This window comes from Dromiciops gliroides, chromosome 1 (assembly GCF_019393635.1).
Source record: "Dromiciops gliroides isolate mDroGli1 chromosome 1, mDroGli1.pri, whole genome shotgun sequence".
In the NCBI taxonomy this organism is placed as follows: Eukaryota; Metazoa; Chordata; class Mammalia; order Microbiotheria; family Microbiotheriidae; genus Dromiciops; species Dromiciops gliroides.
The window spans coordinates 484588667-484609095 of NC_057861.1; the positions used below are offsets into that span (position 1 = coordinate 484588667).

Here is a 20429-nt window from a genome sequence, read left to right on the forward strand (position 1 = left end):
ATGAAATACAACCTAAAAAACGTGCCACTACGGCCACATTACCGGATGCAGAGAGAGGTCCTGGCTTCGATAACCTGGGCTGGGAGGTGATAGTGATCCCCAGTGGGTTCTCTAGTCAATTTGCATTTATTAATAGCTAAAATAAACACAGCCCTTTAATATTTGCAAAGTGCTTTACGTATATTCGCATTTAGTCCTCATAATAATCGTGGGAGGTAGATGGTTTTATCCATTTTGCAGGTGGGGAAACTGAGGCTGGCTGAGGTTCAGTAACTTACCTGCCCTACCTACGTCATGGCTAGGAAGTGTCTGAGGCCGCTTGGGAACTCAGGTCTCCCTGACTCCAGGCCTGGAGCTACACCCACTAAGCCAGCAGTTGCCCATGAAGTTCCTACTACGCGCCAAGCACAATGCCGGGATCCAGGGAGCTGGCCAGCTCGGACCGCGCGTCCGTCCCTAGCCCGGGGCACGGCGCTCCAAGCTGCCCGCCCCTGCCTCGGGTCCGCCTCCGCCCGCTTACTTACCATCGTTCTCGTCGCTGTGCCGCCGTCGCGACATGCCGCCCGCCGCTCGCGCCCCCTCCGCCTACGCGTCCCTGCTCCCGCCTCCGCGGCCGCCACCGATGGCGAAAACTCCGCGCCGTTCCCTTCACAGCGGCGGGGAAAGGCGGAAGCGGCGATAGAGCGGGTGGCGAAGCGGCGCAGCGAGGGCTCCGAGCGACGCGGGGAGCTGCGGGCCGGCCCGGAGCGCAGACGCACACGCACGCTGGATCTCGCGCGAGCGAGGCGGGCGTGGAGGCGGGGGCGGGGGAGAACCTCCCGTTTCCGCCGTCACTAGGACGTCCCGTAAGGGTTTCGGGAGGAGGGGCGTAGCGTGTTAGGGTGCCCGGCGAGATTGGGGGAGCTTTGAGCGGGCGAGCCCAAGGGAGCAACCTAACAAGGCCACAGAGCGAGCTTCCGCTGCCCTCTCCCTCCCCTTCCTCCCTCCCGCTCCTCGCGCTCAATCTTCTTCCGGGAGAAAAGTAAGCGGGGAGAGCCAATTCCTAAAGCTTCGGCCCCGTCCGGGCTGGCGCGCGACTTAAGGAAAAGGCGGGGGATGGGGAGGGGCGGGAGTCAAGCAGGAAGGAGTCTCGGTGAGATCCTAGCCCGCCCGGAGCCGAGGCGGTGACGCTCTCGTTCCCGCACCGCCCCTCCCTCTGTGCCGCTCGGTGGTTCTCCCGACGGCCCTTGCGCGTACCGGACGTAGACGATTCCTTGACTGAGGGGTCGTCTCTAAAGTACTAGCAGAGGGAAGAAACGAGACCTGGGAACGGGGGTGGAGGAGGTGTGCGGTGCGGTGGTTGCTGAACTAGACGGGTCCGTGGGTGGAAGCTCAGTGAAAGAATTTGACCCATCCAGGTATGCACTTCCTTCAGCCCTTGCTCTTGCCCCAGACCTCCCAGGTGTCCTATTGACTACTTCCCCTACCCCCAGGGTCTGGGCGCGCAGCCCGGCTGCACCCCAGGGGCACGAGGACTGGGGGCTTGCCTGGCGCCACCCAGCCCTAGATCCCGGGCCGTCCGGGAATCCTGCACCTGATGACAATAACTGGCATCGATATCTCGCCTGGAGGTTTGCAGACTGCTTTATGCTCAGTGCGCTCCTTTAATCCTTCCCTTCATTGCAAGGTGGGGATGATTAAATCCTGTTTTACCGTGGAGGAAACTGAGGCTCCGAGGGCGGTTGTTGCTCTTTTCTCAAAGGTTCTGCAACAAAACGAGTTTAGACCCAGTACTTCCCTCCCACCCCCCTTTATATGCCCATCTGAATAGGAAGGTAGTTTGGGGGAAAGGAGATGCACTAGGCAGGATAATTCTAAGGTGAGTAAGGTGAGGTTTCTCTAGCACAGAGACCCTATGAATAGTGAGATCCTCCAGGAACCCCTGTTTCCAATCAAACCCAGAACTTGAAGAGTCTACTGGAAGAGGGACTTAACCACTTAAAGACATCTGGTCTGGCTAGTCAGTCAAGAAAAATCAAGTAAGCAAGATGTCCATCAGCATTTATGCTTTGAACAGAGTCTGAATGGCCAAGTTGGGCCCAGAATTAAACAGCAGAGCCTTCAGGGCCTTGCAAAGCTCTTTTATGATCCTAAACGAAGGCCCATCTTCTTAAAATACCAATTTTAACTGGTATAGTTATATGGCTGGGATATCTAGTGTGCAGTTTTGAAAAACTGAAAATGACTGTGGGGGTCACTTAGGTGGCAATGGATAAAGCACCGGCCCTAGATTCAGGAGGACCCGAGTTCAAATCCGGCCTCAGACGCTTGACACTTAATAACTGTTTGACCCTGGGCAAGTCACTTAACCCTTATTGCCCCGCAAGAAAGAAAGGAAGGAAGGAAGGAAGAGAAGAAAGAAAGAGCTATTAAGAAAGAGAAAATGACTGAACAAAAAAGTAGTGGAAAGTTACATGATGTGTGTGAACCAACTGCAACAATAACAAATGACAGATGCACTTCAAAAAATTGGAGTAAAGAATGTCATCAGGAGAAAAAGAAGAGATGGGAATATCCACATGGTGGATGACCTGAATGCTTTCTCTTAGTATTCTCTGGCTATCAGAAGAGGAATGTTGCATGTTTTTGGGGAAAGCTGGCAGCTAATTGGCTTAGGGGATAGAGCCCAGGGCCTGGAATCAGGAAGACCTGAGTTCAAATGTCCCTGCTCCATTATGACCATAACCATTCTTCTCTGACCTAGAACAGAATAATGGTAACAGAGCTACCAAATAGCACCCCATCCTGTGCCCAGTGCTAATAGAGGGGACCCCTGGGATCTCTTTCTGACCAGGTGTTTAGTTGCTGCTCCATGGCCCATAGCCCATAACCAGTGGCACAACCCACAGGCAAAAAAAAAAAAAAATGCCCTATTCTCCACACTGCATTCCAGGCCAGCCCCCACTCCAGTAGCTGCAGACCCCCTTTTTGTCTTCATAAGCAGCCCTAGGCTGGAAAAATTACTCACTGTGACTTTTCACTGGCTTCCTTCCTTAGCATTTGGTTTGTTGCATTTTTTTTGCTTTCTTTTTTTGTTTTTTCCCTTCAGTATGACTAAAATGGAAATATATTGCATGGTTTCACATGTATAATGGATATAATTTTGCTTGCCTTCTCAGTGGGTACAGAAAGGATGAGTGGGTGGGAGACAATTTGGGACTCAAAATTTAAAAAGAAAAGAATGTTTAAAAATAAAATTTTTAAAAATTTAATAGTAAGGTTAAGAAAAAAGAAAACAATGGGGAAGGCATTGTAACTAGGCTACATATTTGGGAAGGCAGACAACAGTTCATAAAGAATGCATAAAGAGCAGCTAGGTGGTGCAGTGGATAAAGCACCAGCCCTGGATTCAGGACTCCTTGAGTTCAAATCCCGCTTCAGACACTTGACACTTAACTAGCTGTGTGACCCTGGGCAAGTCACTTAACCCTCATTGCCCTGCAAAAAAAAAAAAAAAGAATTGGGAAGCTAAAAAGAATGCTTAAGCCTTTCTAGCACAGTGGAGCTGTCTTTAGACAGGGCACATAAACAAGATAAATAAGATTTCAACAATGTATTTAGAGAATGGTCCTCATAGCCCTATAGTTATTGATTTTAAAAAAACTTTGTGGGGTTTTTTTGTTTTCATTTCCCCAGGACATGGAAAAAACAAATAAGTAAAAACATACAATAACAGAAACCTTGGTTTGGCAATGTATACACCATTTTGTCCTAGTTGTCTCCCACCCTTTTGCCTTGAAGAAAGTACATTTTATTATCTTTTTTCAAGGTCCCTTCACTATTTTTCAATTACTAACAGTTCAACTTCTTTTTAGCAATCTTTTCATTTGCATTTTTGTAGTCACTGTGCATATTGTTCTTTTCATTCTATTTATTTGACTTTGTATTTGGTTCATATAAATTTCCCCTTGCTTCTCTAAATTCTTTATATTCATTCATATAACATAATAATATTCCATTTCATTTACATATCGTATTTTTTAGCTATTCTCCAAACAAAAGTTACCTACTTGATTTTCAGATTTTTGTTCTCACAAAGAATGATGCTGTCAATATTTTGGTACATATTTTACTTTTGTTCCTGTCTTTAACTTCCTTAGGGATAAAGGCTCAGTACGGCAGTAGTAGGTCAAAGTGAATGAATTATTTAGTTATTTTCCATGCATAATTCCAAACTAATATCCAGGATGGTTATATCAATTCATAGTTCTGTCAATTGTGTGTAATTCCTATTGCTGGTGTTCCCACAGTCTCTTCATCACTGACTATTAATATTTTTCTGGCCATCTTTGCCAGTTTGCATGGTGTGAGACAAAACCCCAGAGTTGTTTTTTTGTTTGTTTGTTTTTCTGCCGGGCAGTGAGGGTTAAGTGACTTGCCCAGGGTCACACTGCTATTGTCAAGTGTCTGAGGACAGATTTCAACGCAGGTCCTCCTGACTCCAGGGCCAGTGTTTTATCCACCGCACCACGTAACTGCTCCCCAGAGTTGTTTTAATTTGTATTTCTTTGTTAGTAATTTTCATGTAATCATTTATAGTTTGTATTTCTCTTGAAAATTGTTCGTTCATATCCTTTGATCACTTATCTAGAGGGAAGTAGATTTTGTTGTTATATATTTGTAATAATTCCTTATATATTTTGGATATCAGACTTTTATTAATGCCAGTTGAAGCAAATATTTTCCCCACTTTGCCATTTACTCTTCTAATTCTATCTTCATTGATTTTATTAGTACAAAGGTTTAAGGTTTTTTTTATGTTGTCAAAATTCTTGGCTTTATCTTTTATGATCTTTTTTACCCATTGTCTAGTGAAAAATCTCCCCCACTTACAGTGTTGAAGATTACATGGTGTCACCTTATATAACTGGACAAGATACATGTTTTGAGAATATTGTGTTTTTTGTTGTAAAATGCTGGTCTAATTCGAATTTCTGCCAAATTGCTTTCTAGTGTTCATAGTAGTTCTCTTCAGAAAAGAAGTGTTTCCCTCAGTGATTTATGTTTTGGGTCTTATCAAATCCTAATTTGTTTCTGTTTCTTGCTTATCTATAGTCTCTTTCACCAATTCACTTTTCTGTTTTGTTTTTTAAAGTAATACCAAATAGTTTTTATGACTAGTGTTTTATAATGTAGCTTGAAGTCTGGCAGTACTCCACTCTCCTCCTTTATACTTTTTTCATGTTTTCTCTTGATATTCTAGACCTCCTCTTTCAAATAAATTTTGTATCTAGCTCTATAAAGTGTGTCCTTGATAATTTGATTCTTATAGCACCAAATATATAAATTAATTTAGGTAGTGTTATCTTCTCTTTTAGAATGGTCCAATCATTAGTGATGACTATCCTCCCAATTACATAAATCTTCCTTAATTTCTCTAGAGAATCCTTATTACCCTGTGTTTGAAGAACCATATGGTGCATGGAGAGAGAGAAGGAATTAGGTAGGAAGGACATTAACACAGCAGAACAGCGTGGCTTCTGGTTTCAAATGTTCCTGGCTGTTCTTTTTCCCTTTTGTGTCTAATTAAATGATTTCTTATACTGTATATAGTTTTCCAGGGGTGTCTTGGGTGTCTGCTTGTGCCTCTGATTTGTCATAGGCCCATAATTGCTTTTTTGTATCACTAAGGGAGTGGCTGATATGAAGCATTCTTGGCCCAGGGTCAGCAAAGGCTGGATCCCTAATTGATATCTTTTGAGAGTTCTTTCTCTCCTGCCTGGGACATGCAAAAAAAAGTCTTAGAGGGTCAGATGTTTAGGTTTCGGGGAGCTGATAGTACATTGCCTTTTTGATGAGTACAATATCTTGGGGCAGCTTATTCTAAAATTGCCCTTTTCTCCAAAGACTAGAAGGTTAGTCGTGATTACTGAGTGTCTATTCTAGCAATAGTGTGCTCTGAAAATTGAAGTTGCTTCCCATTCTTTTGGCACCTAAAAATCCTGGAGGAGTTCCTTCAGTTCATTATCCAGCAACAGCTGAAGAGGTTGAAGTCATGGTATTTATACTCACAGAATCAGTGGTGTTCAGGAAAGCATCAGTTAGAGAAGACTGTTGTGGATTTTTTCTCACCCCATTGTGTTTTTCTATTTTGGGGTCATGCAAAATGGCAGAGACCATTCCTATGCTTATTTCCAATACACAGTCTCTCTGGTTTCCATAAGGATTCCCACAGGGTTGCCATTCTTCTGCATGGGTTATTCTCACTCTATTCCATTTAGATTCTGGAGCACAGTCAGCCTGACAATTCACAGCACCAACAAGCAGGCATCTGAATGGCAGCAAATGAATATCTTTCTAGTTAAAGGAAAGGAAGAATGTGGTCATTATCTCTCAATTGTCCTTCCTCTTCAGCACTCTGTAGCACATACAAGATGAGACTACTGTGTGTTTTTGGCATGTGATTTAAGCTTGTGTTTAAGGCATGTGTTTTTGGTGTGTGATTTAGGATGTGGTTTTGGTGTGCGATTCAGGTGTATCAGGAAGTCAATCTTTGAGTAGTGGTAGTTTTTTTGTTTTAATCTTCCAATTAACCTCTGACATGTATTGGCTGTGTGGCCCTAGGAAAGTTAACCTAACCTACACTAGGGGAATTCCTAAGTTACAGAAAAAAATTTTGTTTCCATTGGTAGAGTTTCCTTGCTAGGGGAATTCTATACATCAATGAGGGAAAGTATTAATGCAGTGGATAAAGTATTAGGCCTGGAGTCAGGAAGACCTGGATTCAAATTGGGCCTCATTAACTGTGTGACCTTGGGAAAGTCATTTGACCTTTCTTTGCTTCACTTTCCTCATTTGTAAAATGAGGATAATAATAGCATCTACCTCCCAGGGTTGTTGTGAGGATCAGATGATATAATAATTATAAAATGCTTAGCTGGGGGGCAGCTAGGTGGCACAGTGGATAGAGCACCGGCCCTGGATTCAGGAGGATCCGAGTTCAAATCCAGCCTCAGACACTTAACTTTTACTAGCTGTGTGACTCTGGGCAAGTCACTTAACCCCAATTGCCTCACCAAAAAAAAAAAAAAATGCTTAGCTGGATGCCTGACTTTCTCTTGGAGATTTGGGTTTGCCATCTAAATAAAGACCCATCTGAAACAAGCACTGGATGCAGTGCTAGGCACTTGTGAGGGCCCAATTAACCCTGAATGAATAGCCAACAATCCTTCAGATGTCTGACAATAACTGTGATGTGCCGTCTCTAAGACCAATGTTCTCAGTTCTGTAAACTGTTCTTCATATGACTTTAGGAAGGGGCTCTGGGGAACTTGCAGCTTCAGAAGCCTAACAGTCACTTTCTGGTCACTCCTTGGTGCCTGCCAAAGGCTTCACAGTCTGATTTTTATGCACAGAGACCTCCAGAAACATGGGCTTTGTACAGCCATGAGATGCTAAGGGGAGACATTGCTGGACGGCCTGCTTTAGATCTTTCTGGGTTGTTGCCTGCTCTGAGCTTCACTTGAAGAAGGTAGATTTGGGGGTGATTTGGTAAATGGGGGTCATAAAGATATCCAGGTGGGAAATTTGGGTTCTGCAAAACCTGAAGAGTCCAATATGTCTCTACCAATATGTCTACTCTCCACATTATGCTGGGCCTTGGATTTTCTTAGGTTTGATTTCCCACCTTTTGTCCATTATATAGGCTGCTGTCTATCTGATCCAGGGCCTTTGCCACAGGAGATTCATCTGGCCCAGTCAGCATTATGTCATCAGTGCAGTGTTGTACATCAATGACCTCAGGAAAGGAGATCTCTTTCAGGTCTCTGCCCCACCATAATGTGGCACCATGAGGGAGAGTTCGGGTAGGCCTGGGGAAGGACAGTGAAAGTGTAGTAGACTCTTTCCCAGGTGAAAGTGAATTGCTCCTGACTGGTTTCAGCCACAGGAATGGAGCATTAGTGAGGTCAACAACTTTATACCATGGTCCTGTGTTAATGAACAGTTGCAGTGATGGGCATGATGACTCCCTGTAGAAGAGTAAGCTTCCGGGTACCATCAGCCTTTTTATGGACAACCTAGGGTTGGGAGGGGTGAGCTGGCATAATGACATACTCCAACTTCCTTCACCTCCATCACTAGAAAAGAAATATATTTCCTGCATCCCTCCCCCAGGACCCAATATTGTTAACAATATGGGATGGTTTATGTAACACCAATGGGTTTCATTCTGATGTACCCATAGTAACAGGCATAAAATTTGCTGAAAAGACCCACACAGATACTGATGCCCAAGAGTCCATAATATCTCTCTCCTCAATGTTCTGCCCTCTGTAGCCTCCCCTGAATGATCCAAATGGGGCAGGGCTTTTAGATGATGCCTTAGACTTGGATAGGCATGAAGGTCCCCAAGTACCCTAGTACCAAATTTTTCTAAACAGTTTTACTATCACCTCCATGGCTGGCAATCAATTAATTTTTTTTAATAATAAACATTTTTATTTATAGTTATGAGTTCCAATTTTTATCCCTCCTTCCCCTCCCCCTTCCCTGAGGCAGCAAGCAATCAGATATGGGTTATACATATATGATTATATGAAACATTACCAAGAAAACTTGAATAAAAGTGAAAAATAGCATGCTTCAGCCTGCGTTCCATCAATATCAGTTCTTTCTTTGGAGATGGATAGTATGTTTCATCAATAGTCCTTTGAGATTTTCTTAGATCATTGTATTGTTGAGAACAGTTATGTCTTTCACAGTTCTTCATCAAACAATATTGCTGTCTCTGTGCACTCTGCTCTCTTGGTTCTGTTCACTTCACTATACATGATACTTACTGGGGCAGCTAGGTGGCACAGTGGATAGGACACTGGCCCTGAAGTTGGGAGCACCTGAATTCAAATTTCACCTTAGACACTATGTGACCCTGGGGGATATCACTTAACCCCATTGCCTTAAACATCTCGAGGCCATCTCCAATCATCCTCATATATCTTGCCACTGGACCCAGGTGACTCTGGAGGAGAAAGTGAGTTTGATGACCTTGCACAGCCCTTCTTTACTTAAATCCAATTCGGTACAAGTCATGACATCGCCCCCATATCATGGTCCTCTTCAGAAGGAAGGACAAACAATAACAGATACTTATTAGCCACATAACCCTGGGCAAGTCACTTAATCTGTTTGCTTTAATCCACTGGGGAAGGAAATGGCAAACTACTTCATTATCTTTACCAGGAAAATCCCATAGACAATATAGTCCGTGAAGTAACAAAGAGCCGGACACAACTCAATGACTAATAACAACATGAACAGCAGTCGTATGTCCTGGATAGTCTTGGATGAGTTGTGATCTTTATTCTTGAAAGGAATATCCACAGTGATGAAATTACAGATCCATTTGAGTATGGGGGGGGGGGAGGTTGGAGCATCAGAGTTAGAGCTGGAAGGTACTACAGCGATCCCTTTGTTCAGCCCCCTTATTTTACAGATGAGAAAACAGGCCTATGGTTGAGTAGTTAAGTATCAGAGGCAGGGTTTGGATCCAGGTCTACTGACTCCAAAACACTCTTTCTGTTGCACCATACTGCATAGACTTAGCCTTTAAAGATCCCTTGATATCATATCAAGGTTAGGTACTGCTCCTGCTGTAGTCCAAATGGTGCTATCCTGTCTTTGCTCTGGATAATGTAGCTGGGTTGTGATCCTCCCTCACCTGTCACTGGTACAAGGCCTTGTTAAATTCTACATTCCTGGTCTGGGATCTGAAGCTCTCAGTCCCAGGATCTTAAGACTAGACCTCACACTGGCCTTCAATTCTGGAGTAGCCCTGACTGGTAGGCTTTATGTTTCCTCAAGGGCTAGTAAGCCAGACTTCCCCTTCCTGCCTAATTTTTCCCTTCAGGCTTGTCTCTTGGTGGGCAAATTTCAGGGTACTCTTTTCTCCACGCTCCTCCCCCTTCAGGCCCTTCTATAAAGCATATTTTTTTTTAAATCCCTTCTTTTTCCTTCCCTTCTAGTCCTGGCTGGTTAATATCCAGCTCTCTTTTGTTTTTTCTACCTCCCTTCAGTTTGACCTCCTGGTTGCCAAGATTCCCAGCTAGGTGGATCCCAGACCTAGCCCCTAACAGTCTGTCTTCTCCTTCCTCCTGTCAAGTTTGCCTCTAAACAATCAGGCTGTTTTCAATACAGATTTCAGGCCTGTTTCTTCTCTGGTAGAACTTCCCTTACAGGCTTTTTACTAAATCCCTATATTTTGAAGTAAAGATGTTGTTTTAGATATCTTTTGTCATCATTACCAACAAATTGTTCCTTTTTTGTGCAAAGAGCAGGTTGAAGGACTGTTTTAAGTCCTGTTAATATAGTTAATAATAGGAAGTTCAGATATTTCATTCTGCTTGGGGCTTTTTTTTTAAATCAGACCTATAATTTCACTGGTATAGGTGATTATAATGGAGGAAAACTCCCTCTAGCAATGCAAATTGGAACTTGCTCTATAGCTTCTAGTCTGAGAGAATTGCCTACGATTAAAAGTAATTTTTAGAGAAGACTTGCATTATTTTAATAATTATATGTTAATTCATAATAATTATTTTAATAATTGTTGAGCACCTCCTGTGTGCTTAGCGTATAAAATAATAGATTTGGGGTAGGACTGGACCTTAGATGTCATTAAGTCCAATCTCCTCCCTTTGTTTTATGGACAGACTGAGACCCAGAGAGTTTGAGTGACTTGCCTAGGGTCCCACAGCTTGTATATGTCAAAGTCAACACTTGAACAAGTCATCCCAAAGTCCAAGTCTCACTCTCTACCAGCTCTTCCATTTTATGTAGTATCGCACATTGTTTCTCTTTCAAAATGTGTATAAAAATGTGTGTGTGAATGTGCATATATACACAAATGCTGTGGTGGTTTGAATACAGCATATCATGATCTGAGTATAGAAAATAATTTTACTCTTGGTATTATAGGCAAACTATAGGCTTCGTTGTCCTCTCCAGCAGAAGCAGAAACAAGAGCTTCACTACTGGCTGCATGTATGGGGGGGGGGGGGGGTCTGAACTTAAGTGCCCAGAAGGAAGGAGACTCTTTATTAAGTGCTTACTGTATGCTAAGCACCGGTAATGCAAATAGAAAAATGAGAGTCCTGGTTCTCAAAGATCTCACATTCTAATAGGTAAAAATGTCACACAGGAAAGTACAACTTCAGGGTAGAGAGAAAGGCTCTGGGGTCTTTAGGGTGAAGTGGCAAGGACAATAGTAAGATTTCTTTTTAAGAGTTATTTCCATTGACACGATCATATATTTCTGGTGTTGAACCATTTGATAGTGCCCAAGACTTTCTGAGTCTTCATAGCTGTGACTGCTGAAGAGGCAGAACTGCAGCACCTACAAAGGCAGTTGCCTTGTCAGATCTCCACAAGGGTTATTCCCCATTGTAATGGTGGAGCAAGGTGGAAGCAGAACTAGTGGCCTGGAAATGCTAAGGGGCAGCTTGTGCAGAGGCTCCCAGGCAACAGGGTCCTGAGCTGCCTCTACCAAGGTCAGAAGAGAGGTGGTAGGGTCAACCTATGTGGCACATCTTGTGTCTTCACTCTTTTTCTGGATTTGGAAGTTAAATAATCTGGTTCAACTCCTGGTCCTGCTGCTTACTAGCTAGTGTCCTTCCAAATTTCAAATTCTGTGATCCTTCTCCTTCCCTCTCTCATATACTAGAGAGGGCCTCTAGTGGCCCCTTTTAAAAGGTGAATATGGTTAGCATATGAGAAGAATACAAAAGGCTAAGAACCCAGAAGAGGGGGAGATTCCCCACTTAGGAAATAAGGGCTGATGGACGAGATGGCATTTGAGCTGGACCTTGAAGGAGAGATAGGAGAGCAATGGAAGAGGGGGAGTTTGGGGCTGGAGGACGTTCTAGACATAGGAAATCTAAAAAGTGCAGGGGTAGGAAAGAAAAGTGTGATATGCTTGTGGATACAGCCCACATTCTGACTAATAACATGTAAATACCATTTTTGTTTTATAAATATTTTAAAGGCATGTTATATTAAGCACAGTTGTAAGCAGGTAAAAACATTTTTTCATTTATTCATATACATCATACAGAATCACAGACATTAGAAGTAGAAAAGACCTTAGAGATGATGATTTAATTGAAGAAGGGCTGGATTTGCACTCAGAGCCACAAATCCCAGCCCTGCCACTTATTGTCTCTGTGACTGTGGGCAAGTCACTTAACCTATCTGTACTATCATCTATCAAATTAGGGGGTTAAACTACATGGCCTCTAAGGTCACTCATGGGTCATTAGGTGGCACAGTGGATAGAGCTCTGGGCCTAGAGTCAGGAAGACATGAGTTCAAATATGCCTTCAAACACTGACTGACTGTCAACCCTGGGCAAGTGACTTTATCTTATTTGCCTTAGTTTCCTCATCTGTAAAATAAGCTAGAGAAGGAAATGGTAAACCACTTTAGTATCTTTGCCAAGAAAACCCCAAATTGGGTCACAAAGAGTCAGACTCCACTGACACTTTTAGCTCTCATTGTGTAATCCTCTGATCATTTAGTCTGATCTCTTCGTTTTACAAACAAGGAAACAGCCTCCAAGAGGTTAATGACTTTTCTCAGGTTCATGCAGGAGGCAAGCTCACGATATTTAGACCTAGGTCCTTTGATCATATGACTCTTTCCATAACAGTACACTGTCTTCCATATTTATGTACATAAGCACAACAGGTGTTTAATATTATGCTCACTAGATCTATGTCTGTCATTCTTTTGCTCTCTATATACAGAAGTATCAGTGTCACAACAGGTGCATGGAAACATGGTTCACTTTAGTCTTCACTCAGCCTTTTTCTCCATATATATGTGTATGTGTGTTTGTGCATGCATGTAAATAGATTCATGTTCATTTAGTTAGAATATAGGAGAGGGGTAGCTAGGTGGCACAGTGGATTAGGGCACTGGCCCTGGATTCAGGAGTACCTGAGTTCAAATCCAGCTTCATATACTTGACACTTACAAGCTGTGACCCTGAGCAAGTCATTTAACCCCAATTGCCTCGCCCCCCCCCCCCAAAAAAAAAAAGAATACAGGAGAAAAGAACAAGTTGGGCAAAATGTATTAAAGCATTTTGTGCATCCCTAACAGACTTCACCAGTTACTTGCTGGAAACAAGTTGTGCAGTACAGTGTTACCACTTTCAATCAAGTTGACATTGATAACTAATAGTCTATGGATGATTCTTTTCATTTTAATTTATTCAAAGACATTGACTTCGAATTATTTTATTCGAATACATTCCTGGAATAATGCCCTTCTTTAGGTCTCAGCAGGAGGCATTCAGTAGCTGTTTGGATAATGGCAACAAAATTTCTGACAGATTTTGTCATTCCAATGTATTCATGGAAACAATGTTATAATTGGTGAGGCAGGAGAGGGGAGAAGCACCAGGTTTAGAAACAAGGCCTAGGTTAAAATTTTGTCTTTGCCATCCTGGCACTGTCACCTTGAACAAGTCTCTCAGTTTCCTTAACTTCAAGATGAGGATACTTTACCTCTTTTGAAGGATTGTTGTGAGAAAAAGCACTTTTTAAGCTGTAAAGTTTGATAAAGGAAAGCTGTGTTTGGGTTTTTTGCCCATTTAACAAATCCATTCAAAAGTATGTTTATTTAGCAATCAGTCTTTTGAAAATGTTTTCTCTCTGATTTGTATCAGAAACTATACAAGTAGTAAAGTTTGACATATTTTACGAAATATAGAATGCATAGTAAAGTTACTGGTTGTATTTCTTACTGAACTTAAATAGCTCATATTGACATAGGGTTTTGAGGTTTACAAAACAAAGAGTACGTGAGGTTAGAATATAAAAACTGTTACTTTGTATCTAAACTGTGTTAAAATGGGAGATTATTAGTATACTATATAAAAGGAAGAATTAGTCTTTTTTAAATAAATTTTTAATTTAAAGCAAATGTTATTTGTATATTGTATTTGTAAATGCAAAAATAACAAAATATAGTAATGTACCTGAGAGGGTAAATTCTGCTTTTCCTTCCTTCTGTAATTGAAATTTGACCTGTTTTTAAAATGTTGAGTTGGTGGTATGATGCTTTGTAAGTTTTTACACCTATACAAATTAAGCTAACATGATGTCGTCATTCAGAAAGTAATTTCTGTTGCTTCAAGACACTTTAACATACCACATATGAAATTTCCACAGAGAAACTCATGGATCCTCAGTTAGTTATTATCTTGAGTTCACAGTCCTATTGTTTTTCAGTATCTACCCATCTAAAGATCACCAGCCAGGAAGTGCTTTGCTCTGCATACATAAACGCAAGTTTTCAACTTGAACCCCAGACATGTCAAAGATGATCTTTAAATAGCATAGAAATGGATAAAGCACCAACTCTGGATTCAGGAGTACCTGAGTTCGAATCCAGCCTCAGACATTTGACACTGACTAGCTGTGTGACCCTGAGCAAGTCACTTAACCTTCATTGCCCTGCAAAATTTAAAAAACAAACAAACATAAATGAATAAATATAGCATGGAAAGTCATAGGAAATCTCACCAACTCTTCTAGTCAGGGGGATGATCATTTGTCATTTGTCACAGGATCTGAAATTAAGAGGACAGAATTGTATAATGTTGTATGTCTAAGCTTTACTCAAATTGCTTAGTTTGGGTAGATACGGTAATTCACCCAGTGCCACTAATACTCATTGGCTATCATATTTAAATGTAGCTACAGAAAAAAGGACAAAACAGTATTTGTCCTCTTCTAATTTATTACTGTATTTGCACAAAAGTTGCTTTGTATTTTAAAACGTTTTAAAAGAATGCTATGTAACAATATGCTATATATATATTCTATTCCACAAAGGTTTTATACAACTTAGTGGTTTTGATATACTCTTTGAACTTATTAAAATGCAATTCAACCTACAATTTTCTTAGTGTATTATGTTTTGTCTGGATAGCACATTAAATCTTGATTCCCAATGGTTTTGTGTGCTTGTGCACATGTGTGTGTGTGGGGGGGGCGGGGGCGGTGTATAAATGTTAGTTCCTGTTATTCCCCAAAGGAAGCAAGTGTAAGAAGCTGAGAGTAGGAGACTAAAGAAAGCTGTGTCTTGGACATAGCAAAGTGCCTAAGAAATGTTTAGTAACATGAATTCATCAATAAATTACCCACCACTGAATTTTTTTTTCAAAAGTTCTCCCTAATTTCTTTCTTTTTAATTATTCTTTTTCTTTTTTTTTTTTTTTTTTTTTTTTTTTTTTGCTGGGCAGTGGGGGTTAAGTGACTTGCCCAGGGTCACACAGCTAGTAAGTGTCAAGTGTCTGAGGCCGGATTTGAACTCAGGTACTCCTGAATTCAGGGCCAGTGCTCTATCCACTGCGCCACCTAGCTGCCCCTCCCTAATTTCTTTTAAGGTCTTAGGTCATTGCTAATTTGTATAGCTGATTGGGTTTTCCCACAGGTTTTTAATATTGCTCTTTCTCCTTTATTTAACAGATAGTAGTAAACCCAAAGAAATATACGGCTCACAACTGCAGTAAAATGATGATGCCTTCTTCTGTGCTACCAGCCCAAGGAGATGACCTGTATTCCTGTATGTTAAGATTTCCAGACTTGGATTTGAAAGATGCAAACCTTGTTTCTCCTAGCAATAATCTCAGAGCAGAATTAGATGCTAATATGAAGAAGAAGTATACACATGCAAAGAAAAAGGTAAAAATACTCTTTCACTATATCATATATGATTACACAAAATAAGTCTGGCAATAGCTCTTTTGAGCTGTTTCAGTCAGCCTTTAGTGTTCGTTTTAAGTACTTATGACATCACATCTAAACTTAAACGTACTTGCCAGTACGTTTCAGAAATCATCAAAGTACAATAATTGTTTGATTCTCAGAATTTACCTCATTTGACCCTCCAAACAACCTAGGTAGTTGCTATTATTATCCCCACTTTACAATGAAGGCAAACAGTGTAAGGTGACCTGCCCAGAGTCACAAGGCTAGTAAGTATCTGAGGTCATATTTGAACTTGGGTCTTCTTGACTCTAGGCCCAGCACTCTCTCTATTGTACCACCTAGCCATCTCTGGTAGAAGGAGAGAACAGTGGCTTGGGAAGTTTCAAGATTAAGAAAAGTGTTGGGGGGGGGCCCGAAGCTAGGGGGCACATTGGATAAAGCACTGGCCCTGGATTCAGGAGGACCTGAGTTCAAATGCAGCCTCAGTCACTTGACACATTACTAGCTGTGTGACCTTGGGCAAGTCACTTAACCCTCATTGCCTCGCCAAAAAAAAAGAAAAAAATGTTTTTGGCTTTTTTTAGGTAAGAGAAACCTAGTTATTAATAAAGAAATTGTTCCATGCCACTAGAAGCAGCATTTCTATAGAATTTTAGAACTGGGAAGAACTTTAGAGGTCATATAGTCTGTAGTTGGAGAAACTGAGGCCCAGAGCAGTTCAATAATTTGACCTAGGATTTAAAAGCAGAATTGCTACAGAAAAGTACTTCTTAAAAATTACCCCTTCATACTAACACCTTATGTGTTCTGTGGTAAGATTATTGGAATTTGGCTGACTCATTGAGAGGTGCCACACCTGGCCTGCCCTGAAGTGACATAGGCAGTTTTGAAGGACCTCCCCTTTTGGGGGAGGAAGATTAAACGCTCACTGAGGGGAGTCTCGGGCTCTTCCAGAGTTTCCTTCTTTCCAGTGGTGCGAGCAGCAGGAGCAGACACCCCAGGTGGTGAGTTAACAAAAGCCCTGCTTTCTTTTGAATTAGCTTAACTGGAAACGAACTGGGGATTGTATAGACTTAGGTTAGAGCTAGGAAGATTGTCCATATTTCTTTTTCCCTATTCCCTTATCTTTGATTTTTATTAATTTCACCTTTGCTGTTTATTTTATTCCCAATTAATAAAATCTGATTCACTTGTGGAAAAGAGGCTGCAAGGCTCCTTTCTTATTGGCCTGGGAGAAATATCTAAAAAGGCAGTTTCAGAGGGGAGGGGGCTTTAGACCTAGAGGTCTCTCATTTCCAGGACCCCAATATTACGGTGAGCCACTCAATTAACTCTCCATATATTAAGTTTGGCCCTCACAGTTCTTCACAGTTTTTTCCTTTTAACAAGAATACCAACTGATGCTATTTCTAATGTGTTACAGGCATTTGCCCTTTTGGTCAAAACAAAGGAGATTCCAGAACCCACTAGCTGCTCTTCATCTTCCTGCAAAGGAGTGTGGTGGTCTTGCTGCCAGCAGATCTTCAAAGACCAAATTGGCATCCATAGACATATAGCTGCCCAGCATGAGGGAGATGTTTATCATCAGACCTCTTCTATTTTAAAGCAACTGGCTGCCAAGGCCGGTCCCCCTAAGTCCTGTGTGTCTGCAGATAAGACAAATGGATTAAATGCACCTCCTACCTCTAACCAGCAGGTGTCTGCTGACCTCCCAGACACAAACAGCTTTAGGCTTGATGAACTGATGAGGTTAGAATTTCCTTATTTATTTTGAATTTTTTTAATCTATCCAGCCACCCCAATAACTGTCGCCTACTTAAAATGGTAGATCTTTCAGATATTTTCAGATATACAGACATACATACAACATTTGGCATTGTTGTCACATAAATGACTTTTGCAGATACTGTAGCTTGCTCTTTTAAGCATAAAATCCTTTTCAGTCAGTCATATTTGATGGAATTATTTCTCATACATATTACATATGAAAGACATACGGTTCTTAAACAGCATACTGAACATAATTTAACTTTTTCTATTAGGTTATCACTATGCACCTCAATGCACTGTGCTATAATATACTGATATCTTTGGAAGATTGAAATGTCTAGTTAACGTATCCTCTTACTCAGTATTTTGCCCACCTCCTAACCTTTTCCTTTGGTTTTCTTAAGCTGCTTCAAACTCAGAAGTGGTTTTTCCCTCTTGTTCTTCTTATCTTTTTTTCTTTTGGTGAGGCAGTTGGGGTTAAGTGACTTGCTCAGGGTCACACAACTAGTAAGTGTCAAGTGTCTGAGGCCGGATTTGAACTCCGGTCCTACTGAATCCAGGGCCGGTACTTTATCCATTACACCACCTAGCTGCCCCACTTATTCTTCTTATCTTAACAAAATAAGAAGGCATCTTTGACAGTGAAGAAGGATAAGAATAAACACAACCAAGTCTAGCCAAAGACCTGAAATTGTGCCTGATGCACTGGTCACTTTGCATACTGGAAGTTAGAAAATGACTCTAGTTGCCTGGTGTCTTCAGCCTTCTCACCAGAAAGCCAAGAAGCGTGGGACAAGTACTAGGAAATGGGAGGCGAAAAGAAAAAGGAACAGCAGAGATTAGAGGTGGCAGCAGTTCTGGTGATGAGGAGTGGGGATATCAGAGTTCCAACAACAGACACTTTTTTTGGGAAAAGAGTTAGTGATGAAGAAGTAGGCAGGACAGATTCTTGGGCTGAAGACTCACAGGTACCATCGGCCTTCAAATGCCTCAGTTCAGTTTTCAGTTCACTATAATAAACATTTATGGAGCACTTGATATTCCCAAGGCATGGGGCTGCCCAGGAAGTCATAGGCATACGCATCATATGTGTGACACAAACTAAGGGAATCCAAGCCTAATAAGTTGTCAGCTCTGTGAGGGATAAAACTGGATTACTTATTTTAGGAATCTTCCCTAGCACTTATCGTAATGGTCTGCATGAAGCAGGCACTTAGTAAAAATTCTTTAATTGAACTAATACATATAACACAATCTAGCCCAGGGGTAAGAGACCTGTTGTTTTTTCTTGGTGACAACAGAGGGCAGCAGAGTGCCTACCTGAGACAAATCTACACCAAGGTAAAAGGGGCCATGGTACCTAGATGAGTCAGGGAAGCAGGGAATAGGAAACTAGTTAGATTAAGTAGCACCAACTAGTAGGGCAGGAAGGAAATTCAGAGACTAGCATGTTTGTGAATCTGAAGCAGGCAAATATTTGAAAACTAAACAACAATCAGTCGAGGCAAATTTGACACAGATGTAGACATTTTTAGTGATCTTAAAAAATTGTCATCGTCGTCATCATGATGCTATAGATATGGGGCTGGGAGCATTAGAACATCTTATAGGTCATCAGGTCCAGCCCCCTTGTTTTACTGATGAAGACACTGAAGCCCAGAGAGATTAAGTGATTTACCCAGAGCCCTATAGCTAGCAAGTGTCTGTGCAAGGATTTGAGCCTATTTCTTCCTGATTCTAGTCCAACACCCTATGTCCCCTAGTTTCCCCATCTCTACTGGGCCAGGTATTTGGTTAGAATAAGAATAACTGTCATTTGTGTGTCACTTTAAAGCTTACAAAGTCGGGGCAGCTAGGTGGCACAGTGGATAGAGCACCGGCCCTAGATTCAGAAGGACCTGAGTTCAAATTCAGCCTCAGACCCTTGAAACTTACTAGCTGTGTGACCCTGGGCAAGTCACTTAACCCCAGCTGCCTCACCAAAAAAAACAAACGCCTACAAAGTCCTTTACATGTTATCTTATTTGGTCATAAGAACAGTTCTGTGAGGTAAGTGCCACTGGTTTCATCATCACTATTTTACAGATGAGGAGACTAAAGCTGAGAGTAGTCAGGATTTACCCATATTTACAGTGTCAGAAGTGAGATTTGAACCCACAGTTTTCTCAACTTAAGTTCAGTGCTGCTGATCATATAACACACCACTTCCCCTATAGGGAATATATATATATATATATATATATATATATATAGCCACTATGGGACATTGCTACTCTAGGTATGCATGAGACAATAGTTAACTACACTAAAACAGATACTCGGACCTTAATAGTAGTCACAGTAAACACTTTAAAGTTAACTAAGTATTTTTACATGCATTTTCTTAAGCATTCCTTCATTTGTTTTTCCCTATTAGATAAGTACCTACTATGTAAAAAAAGGGGAAGAAGGGGGAAGAAATATTTTGTTCAGTCATTTCAGTTATGTCTGATTCTTCATGATCCCATTTGGGGTTTTCTTGGCAAGGATATTGAAGTGGTTTGCCATTTCCATCTCCAGCTCATTTGATAGAAGAGGAGAGTGAAGCAAAGAGGGTTAAGTGATCTGCCCAGGGTCACACAGCTAATAAGTGTCTGAGGCTAAAATTGAACTCAGGTCTTCCTGACTCCAGGCCTAGCACTCTATCTACTGCACCACCTAGTTGTCCCAGAAGAAATATTAGAAGGAGCCTTTTTGTGTTGTGGTTGTTTTCTTGATATTGCTGCCAGTAAAAACACTTCAGGGCCAGAATACCTGGAGGGAAGCTTTGAGACTCTTTTCTTAGAGGGCCAAGGAGGAGCAGTCTTCAGGAGCAAGAACCAGGGACAGTGATGGGGGGGCGGGGGGAGAGGCCAAACCCTGGGG

General features: G+C 41.7%; 2 protein-coding genes across 2 annotated transcripts in view; one reads left to right on the forward strand and one right to left on the reverse strand.

Annotated features, from left to right (window-relative positions):
- The window catches only part of NCBP1 (nuclear cap binding protein subunit 1), a 50785-nt gene extending 49755 nt beyond the window's left edge, over positions 1-1030 (reverse strand). Inside the window, exon 1 of the mRNA XM_043993557.1 lies at positions 525-1030. Within this exon, the coding sequence (XP_043849492.1) occupies positions 525-558 (34 nt within the window). The 5' untranslated portion in view covers positions 559-1030. The remainder of the gene's footprint in view (positions 1-524) is intronic.
- The window catches only part of TSTD2 (thiosulfate sulfurtransferase like domain containing 2), a 36047-nt gene continuing 16647 nt past the window's right edge, over positions 1030-20429 (forward strand). The window contains exons 1-3 of the mRNA XM_043994352.1: positions 1030-1397; positions 15513-15728; positions 17179-17504. Coding sequence (XP_043850287.1) covers positions 15558-15728; positions 17179-17504 — 497 coding nt within the window. The 5' untranslated portion in view covers positions 1030-1397; positions 15513-15557. The remainder of the gene's footprint in view (positions 1398-15512; positions 15729-17178; positions 17505-20429) is intronic.